This window comes from Arachis ipaensis, chromosome B08, assembly GCF_000816755.2.
Source record: "Arachis ipaensis cultivar K30076 chromosome B08, Araip1.1, whole genome shotgun sequence".
In the NCBI taxonomy this organism is placed as follows: Eukaryota; Viridiplantae; Streptophyta; class Magnoliopsida; order Fabales; family Fabaceae; genus Arachis; species Arachis ipaensis.
Genome location: NC_029792.2, coordinates 125,292,653 through 125,301,377, shown reverse-complemented (window position 1 = coordinate 125,301,377; position 8,725 = coordinate 125,292,653). Strand labels below are relative to the sequence as shown.

The following is an 8,725-nucleotide window of genomic DNA, read 5'->3' as shown; positions in this document are numbered from 1 at the left end:
TAAATAAATTTAAATTAAAAAATAAAAAAAGAATTATGTTGTTATTATGTGTAACAAAATTAAGATAAAAATTTACTAATATTATTTACAAATTAGTTATTTATATATTGAATTTACTTATTTTCTCAATCCTATTTAATTTAGAATAAATTTACAAATTTATATTCATATTCAAAACAGTCTTTTAGAAGATACACAATTCTAATAGATAAATTTTTTTTTAATCTTATATTGAACATCTTTAATTATTTTAAATTTTATTATTATTTCAAAATTATTAATTTTTATTTTGATTATATCATCTCATCATACTATACACTATTATTTTCTCTTATTATTTTTTTATATGTATAATTATTATTGTCTCACCGTCACTATTATGTTACCTTATTTTATTGTTCTTCCTTATTTTCTTCTTCTATTAACCCCAATCGCAATCAATTATCACCATACCATTATCACAGCTCTCATTTTTGTTTATCACTTTGATTCATACATATCTATTGTGTTAACTTTTGAGTTGTTAAAGATTTATTAAAAGAATTATTTTCTTGTTTGATTTAGATATCTAGATCTATAACTATTATATAAATAGTTAAATACTTATTTTTCATACTTACTTGTTAAGTCATATTTTATCATTTTAAAAAAAATTTAAGATATCGAGCATTCAAAAGTTTTGTATAAAATAACAAAATAAAAATTAAAAAAAATTTATAAGTTATTTAATTTTTTTAATATATAGAATATTTGTTCTTACCATTATCTATCTATATATGCCTCATCACCATTCTTATATTAGCTTGTTCTCTCTTTCTTCTTCCGTTTTTTATTCTCTTTCTATCTTCTCTTCAATCACAGTTAGTTACCATCATATATTAGTTCATAATTATTACACTCAAAAGTGAATACTAATTTAAAATAAAATTCAAAAAAAAAAAATCTCATAACTCTTATGTGAATCATCTACACTCCTATAAATATAACGAATGAGTAAATTTAACGTTTTTTTATTATGAATATTTTTTTATTATCTAATGCATACAAAGTCACATATTTTCATTTATGATAAAAGTTAAAAATTAAAATTAAATGACATTAGTACTTTTTGGTTTAATAAAGTTAAAATAAAGTACAAAAATAAGGATAAAAACTAAAAAAAATAGATGGCTCTAGAAAAGGATAATGTTAAATTTTATGTCATTAAGTATGAGAACAACGATTTATTTTATTATATTTATTTTTATATTAAATAACAAAAAAGTTAAATTTTATGTCCATTTTTTATTATTTATTTTACTTATATATAGTTGTTTAAATTAGACTTTACAGTTATTGAGTCATGTTTATTTCAACAAAAAAAATAGTTATGAAATTATTTTCATTTTTTTATAGTAGTACATCCATTATATCATGATTTTAATAATTAATATAAATTTTAAAAAATTGAATAAATTTATATTTATTTTGATTACATTCAAAAGTGTTAAAATAAAACATAAAAATAAACTTTGAATAAAATTAAAAATACAAAACTTTGAATCTCAAAATATAAAATGATTATAAGATAAAAAAAATTACTTAACTTTTTTCAAGCAAATTATATTAGGTTTTACGGTATATTTAAGTGAAATGAGAAGGATGCAAGAGAAGATAGATACAATTTTTTTTTTGATTATGCAGTAACAATAATATGAGAGGATAGATAGTAAGGGAGGTAAGAGATAATGAAAGAGGTTCCGTGAATGTGAATTAATAAGATAAGAGAGAATGTGAATGTATGTGATAAGAGAGAATATGAAGTAGTGGAAGTTTTTTAACGTAGAATAACTGATATATAGTGGGGTAGATTATTAGAAAGGGAAAAATTGAAAAAAAAATTGGACATCAAAACAGGTTTTTCCATTATATATTGTTATAGATGAATTATCTAGGGTTAAATAATCCATAAATTCCAACAGTCTATCCCTGAAGAATATAACACTTTAAATCTATACTATACACTACAATAAATTATCAGAATAGCGACTAAAAAAATTAATTGTTAATAGCGATTGATTTAGCGACAGATATAAGATTTCTAGGACCAGAAAAAATTGGTCGCTAAATTATATTTAGTGACCGATTTTAGCGACCAAGAAAATTGGTCACTCATAGCAACCAAATTAGTGATTGATAAGTTTATTATACAACCAGAATAAAGTTGGTCACTAAATCGGTCGCTATCTTGTAATTTAGCGACCGAATTAGCAACCAAAACAAGAGAAGTAACGTCTTTGGGATTTTCAGTCACAAAATCGGTCGCTATTTTTTAATTTAGCGACCAATTTTGCAACCGATAGAGAAATAGGGTGAAAATTATTTGGTCGCTAATTTGATCGCTAAGGCAATAGTCGCTAAATTAGTTGTCAATGGTTAAGATAGCAACCGATTTTAGCGACTAACAAAATTGGCCACTAATAGCAACCGAATTAGCGACCGATAAATTTTTATACAACCAGAATAAGGTTGGTCGCTAAAATCGGTCGCTATTTTTTAATTTAGCGACTGAATTAGCAACGAAAACAAAGAAGCAACGTCTTTAAGACTCTTGGTCATAAAATCGGGCACAATTTTTTAATTTAGCGATCGCTTTGCAACTGATAGAGAAATGAAAAATTGTTTGGTCGGCCGCTAAGACTATGGTCTCTAAATCGGTTACTAATTATTAAGATAGTGACGAATTTTAGCGACCAACTAAAAAATATTGTTATAAACTAATCAGTTACTAAATTGGTCACTAATTTAAATAAAATAAAATAGTTACTGAGTTACCTCAATAACTCTAACTCAACTCACCTACACCATTCTCGTCTTTTCCAAATAATTACTGAGTTATCCACCGGAAGCACAGTACCATTTTCTGAGTTACCCACACCATTGTCGTCTTTTTTGTCGCAGTGCCGTCTTCGTCATCTTCTGTAATACAATGATAAATTTATTAGATGAAATACAATTATGAATATTTTGATAATTAAAAAATAATATTCAATTTTCTAATTTTATTTTTTATGAATCATGACAACATGTATTTTCAACAAGAAGAGTGTTAGGGGCATGTAAATTTTATAATTTGTATTAATATTAAAAACAATAGTATAATACCTACATAAAAATAAAATATTAGAGAATATAAAAAATTAAGATTAATCATCAATTTTATAATGAAAAATAAAAAGTAATAGACTTGATATAAGAATAATAAAAAAAAAACACAACGTGTTTTCACTTTTCAAAGTTGGAAAATTCTGCTTTTCTTTTTCTGTCGAATTTCTAATGCTGAATTTTATATGGCTATGCTTTATGACACATTTAGCTTTCATTCATACCATCAGAACCAAAATCGAAACAATGAAGTAACTCAAAAGCTGATATTCAATGGACATTCCTTCTTTCTCAGTGATGCTTGCTTACATACTTTCTTCTTCTCTTGCCATAGAACTTGATTCTATTCATGTTTCCCAGTCCCTCAGTGATGGCATGACCTTAGTGTCACAAGGTGCAAAATTTGAACTTGGTTTCTTCAACCCTGGTAATTCTTCACACAAGCGTTACTTGGGAATTTGGTACAAGAAAATTCCAATTCAGACAGTTGTTTGGGTTGCCAATAGGGCCAACCCCATCAATGATTTCTCAGGAATTTTAACAATGAATAGCACATGCCAAAGAAAAACGTGATAATTGCTAGCACCATTGCTGCAATTTGTGCAACACTTCTACTTTGTGTTTATGTTATATATAGAGTCCGAAGGAACAGTATTGGTAACTGCTTTTCTTCAATCTTATATTCCCATTATCTCTAAATGGCAGCATATTTCTCTGAGTTTTTAAATTGGAAATTTGTTGAAATACTGCTAATTTTTAACATGTACATAATATTTTTATATAATTTAATAATTTCAATAATGTACCAACTAACATTTGCTTAAATGCGTTAATAAAATAAGAAATCTTTAAGTATTAAAAGCAAGCTAAGAAATTTTTCTCGCCAATAAATAAACACTCAGTAATTTAATAATTTTTTTCGCTGCTCCAAATTCTTTTATGAGAATATTTTTACGTTTTTTTCTTAATTTTTAATTCTAACAATACACATTTTGTCTGCACTCCAAGTTTTTGCAATTTTTTTTTGCACTCCAAATTTTCGCGGTTATAATAAATGCATCCAAGTTTTTGTAATTTCATCTGCACCTCAAGTGTCTACAGCTCCCAATACACCCCGAGTTCCTGCAGTTTCTGCACCTCAAGTTTTTACCGCTCCGAATGCACCTGAGTTCCTGCAGTTTCGTCTGCACCGAAATTCTTGTAATTTCGTCAGTACTCTGATCCTAAGTTTACACAACTCGTAATAGTTCTAAATTTTTAATAATTTTATTTAGGTATTATTTTAATTTTTTTATTCCGTTTTTTTAAATAAGTTACAAATTGAAGTTGTCACATAAATTTGAGAATAGATATTAGAATATATTTAAAATATTATATATTAATATAATATCTAAATAAATATATTAATATTGATGTTATATTTATTTAGTTTGATATTATATTGATTTTGTAATTATAATTTGGTTATGTTTTTTGCCTATAAATAAGCCCCCTTCATTGTATATTTTATGATATCAGCACTTGATATTCATTCTTGAATTCTTATAAGACGATAAGTTATAGAAACCCTGATATCTAAGTAGCCCAAATAGTCATCATATTGCAGAGCAAGATTGACATCTGCAAAATGTGCTCTTCAGTGAAAAGTTATATGCAATTAAATTTCATTTGCATATTTAGTAACAGGACTTGAAAAATAAGCTAATCATGCAATCAGTGTAGCTAACAAAGTGATTTCACCGACCATCTAATGAGGTAATAGTTAATTCATCATTTAAAGACATGATGTTATGTTGATCTGAGTGTGAACTCACTTCAGTGGGGAGCTTGCAGGAAAAGAAGCCAGGCTCTTTAGGATCAACTAAGTCCATCTTACTTCCTAACATGACAAGTACTGAGGCCATTGTAGGCCGATCTTCAGGGTGTTGTTGCACACATAAGAGACTAACATGGATGCACCGCAATACTTCTGGGATGACACATGACTCCTTTATGTTTGGATCGATCAGCTCCAAAGGCCTGTCCTCTTTCCAAAGCATCCAAGCCTATATCATATAAGATGAAAAAAGCTTCAGAATATTTGGAACATCTTTGTTAAATAAAACAACTATTTGATTGCTTGCTTACATAGCCAACAAGATTAAGAGTCTCATTTGCATGACAAAGCGCTCTGTTTCTGTTCCCACTTATAATCTCCATCAATATTACACCAAAGCTGAAGACGTCGGATTTTACTGAAAACAGCCCATTGATAGCATACTCTGGTGCCATGTATCCACTGCATGAAACCATGAAAACAAGTGTATTCATATCGCATATTATAACGAAAATAAGAGAGGGGGGTGGGTGGATACTATAAAGTTACATAGATACTCACTAAGTCCCAATAACTCTATTTGTGTTTCCATGAGTCTGATCAACTCCAAAAGCTCTAGCAATTCCAAAGTCTGATATTTTAGGATTTAACTTATCATCAAGTAAAACGTTACTTAATTTGAGATCTCTGTGGATAATTCTCAATCTTGAATCATGGTGTAAATATAGAAGTCCCCTAGCAACTCCAAATATTATGAGGAAGCGTTGAGGCCACTCCAGCAACTTGCTTTTCATTCGATCTATGTTTAGAAAAACAAATTTGTTAATTAATAATGAATATTCAAGTGGTAATCTTAGCCAAATTTAGGTCTGATCTAAGCTTTCTTGAATCACACACCAAAAATGAAGTTGTCTAGGCTGCCATTAACCATGTATTCATAAACTAACAACTTTTCTTGTCCTCGAATGCAGCAACCAAGAAGTTTTACTAAATTTCGATGCTGAAGCTTTGCAATAAGCTTCACTTCAGTTAGAAATTCCGTCATTCCTTGGCCAGAACTCTGTGAAAGTCTCTTGACAGCAATTTCTTGCCCATCTGCTAATTTCCCCTGATTTATCGCATTTATGTAAGTAGATGTTCTTAATAATGTCAAATTCCTCTACTTGTTTCTTTGCAACCAACTATTCATAGACCGAATTACCTTATATACAGTTCCAAAACCACCTTGTCCAATCTTGTTATTCAAGGAGAAGTTGTCAGTGGCAGTAGTAACCATTAGTAGATCAAACATGGGTAGATCCGTGTCATTTACATATCCTTCAAACAATTCTGCTTTTGACCATTCTGAGAAGCAAGAAATAGGAAAGATATTCAGCAGTATTATTAACTTAAAATTATAAATTTAAAGATAATGATAATCAGCAACATTTGCTTTTTCTTTTCTCTGCCTTTTTGGTTTTCTGGGATTGAGGGGAGGACATGGAGCATTGGAGCTGTTAAGAAGATAAATGCACAAGAAAATCTAGATGGATCTCAAGCTACTAAATCTCTAGATTGACCTCAAATTCAATGCTATCATTACACCAAGATTGTTTCCAAAGAACTAGCTATATTTAAACAAAATTTCAATTAAGTAATAGAATACATATATAGAAAGAATTGCCTTTTAGAGATAATGTGAGCGAAAAGAAAGTAGTTACCAATATTGTTCCTTCGGACTCTGTATATAACATAAACACAAAGTAGAAGTGTTGCACAAATTGCAGCAATGGTGCTAGCAATTATCACTTTTTTCATGTTCCGATGTTGAAGTCCTTCATGGTTGAAATTCATCAAACATGTAAACAAAAATGAAAGATACAATAATAAGAAGAATGGAAGAATCTATAAAGCAAGATGCACTTTTGTCCCTTACCTGATTCCAAAGCAGGCATTCGGATGTACAGATCCTGTCCACCAGATTGAAATATTTTGATGTCAATTAGATCACCAAACCACATGACGCAGCCACTGCCTCCTCCTCTTATGTCTGAATTGGCATAAGCCATACAAGAGCAGTTCTTCAAACATAGATTTCTGCATTCATCTAAATTAATATTCTCAAGCAGCTTAGTATGCTGAGTATCCGGCACTTTCAAGCCTGTGTATTTGACAAAACCATCAGTGCTTGTGACATTATTGCAGCTTAATGGTTTGTCGCGAATGCATCCTTGTGAGGAGTTGTTTGAGTTCCATGCTTCTGGTGACTTTGGACTGAACCCTTTGAAGCATTGGCAGACATGCTGTGGTTCTGTTACACTGCAATAACTAAAGGCTCCACAAAGGTCATATTTATCACACACATCAACTGGCTTTGATCCAAAACTTTTCCAATTCTGAAGATTGTCATCCCATATATACTGTGTAATAGATTGACTTGTTTGGTTTATTACAGCTCTTGCAAGGATAGAATCAATCTTGGTGTTAGAGCTGTAGGATATCTCATCCTTGTTTTTGACATAAGTGGTTTCAAAGATATATGTATAGGATTGATCCGGGTAGCCACTTAAGTAAAGGCCATTCCAAGGTCCAGCCCGATATAATTTTTTTGTGCCATTCATAATGGAAAACTCAGGATAATCATTGAGAACTAAACCAAGAGAAAAGCCTACAGGGGATGGATCATTTCGACTCTTCCAAGAAGTTACGCACCAATCAAAACCGTTTTGGAGGTCCCTTCCTAACTTCATCGATGGCAAGTATGTATCTGAAGGATAATCAAAGCTTTGCCACAAATAGGCCTTTGGATTTGATTCCCCTTCATTTCTTAACACAAGATTGCCACTGTCCAAGAGCTCCAATACCGGATTCTTTGCTTGTTTTCGAGAGATTGTGCTCCAAAAAGTAGTTTCAGTACCATTTTCTGTGAGTGAAAGATTGCCCGTGCTCTTCACTGTTAAAGTTCCTGAGAAATCATTGATGGGGTTGGCCCTATTGGCAACCCAAACAACTGTCTGAACTGGAATTTTCTTGTACCAAATTCCCAAGTAACGCTTGTGTGAATTACCAGGGCTGAAGAAACCAAGTTCAAATTTTCCACCTTGTGACACTAAGGTCATGCCATCACTGAGGGACTGGGAAACATGAATATAATCAAGTTCTGTGGCAAGGGAAGAAGGAGAAAGTATGTAAGCAAGAATCACTATGAAAGAAAGAATGACCATTGCATAACAGCTTCTGAGGTACTTAATTGTTTGACTTTGGATATTGATGATATGTAACAAAACTAAATGAGTCAATCTTAAATAAAAATTTTATTTATTTATTTTAAATTTTCAGTTCAACTTCCAAATTAAAAGTAAACACATATGGGATATGGCCACACGTCACTATTGCTAGCTTGACTTTTGTTGCTCTTGACTTTTCTAATGGAATGTGACTAAATGGTAGATAACAAGGGAACCAATGTGAGATCACAAGTGATAAATTCCAGACCTCACCTAACTGTGGAACATATCTGTCACTCAAAGTAAGAGACAAAGCAAATATACCACTGTTGAGTTAAAAAATTAATTAATATAATTGATAATGATAAACATTTGATTATAAGGTTAATCATCCGATTAGTTTTTGATTATTTTGATTAAGTGATGCAGACTAAAAATAAGTGTTGCAGCAGCCCAACATTAAACAAAAGAAATCTGCTGATGGGCTGAATGATAAGTAAAAATAAACTAAGCCCAAGTCATCCATCTCAAGCTCAATTCTTCAAGAAGCAAAGGCAAG

At 30.5% G+C, this 8,725-nt stretch overlaps 1 protein-coding gene across 3 annotated transcripts in view; it reads right to left on the bottom strand.

Moving 5' to 3' along the window:
* The window catches only part of LOC107613098 (G-type lectin S-receptor-like serine/threonine-protein kinase At4g27290), a 36,101-nt gene continuing 32,209 nt past the window's right edge, over positions 4,834–8,725 (bottom strand). The window contains exons 2-9 of one of the 3 annotated variants that reach the window (XM_021110057.1): positions 8,007–8,099; positions 6,876–7,904; positions 6,661–6,774; positions 6,162–6,304; positions 5,858–6,068; positions 5,522–5,759; positions 5,272–5,422; positions 4,834–5,189 (exon numbers count right to left, since the gene is read on the bottom strand). In XM_021110057.1, the coding sequence (XP_020965716.1) occupies positions 4,881–5,189; positions 5,272–5,422; positions 5,522–5,759; positions 5,858–6,068; positions 6,162–6,304; positions 6,661–6,774; positions 6,876–7,904; positions 8,007–8,058 (2,247 nt within the window). In that variant the 5' untranslated portion in view covers positions 8,059–8,099 and the 3' untranslated portion in view covers positions 4,834–4,880. Of the gene's footprint in view, positions 5,190–5,271; positions 5,423–5,521; positions 5,760–5,857; positions 6,069–6,161; positions 6,305–6,660; positions 6,775–6,875; positions 8,179–8,725 lie in introns of those variants that run through there. The other 2 variants (XM_016314951.2, XM_016314950.2) reach the window with 2 other exon arrangements.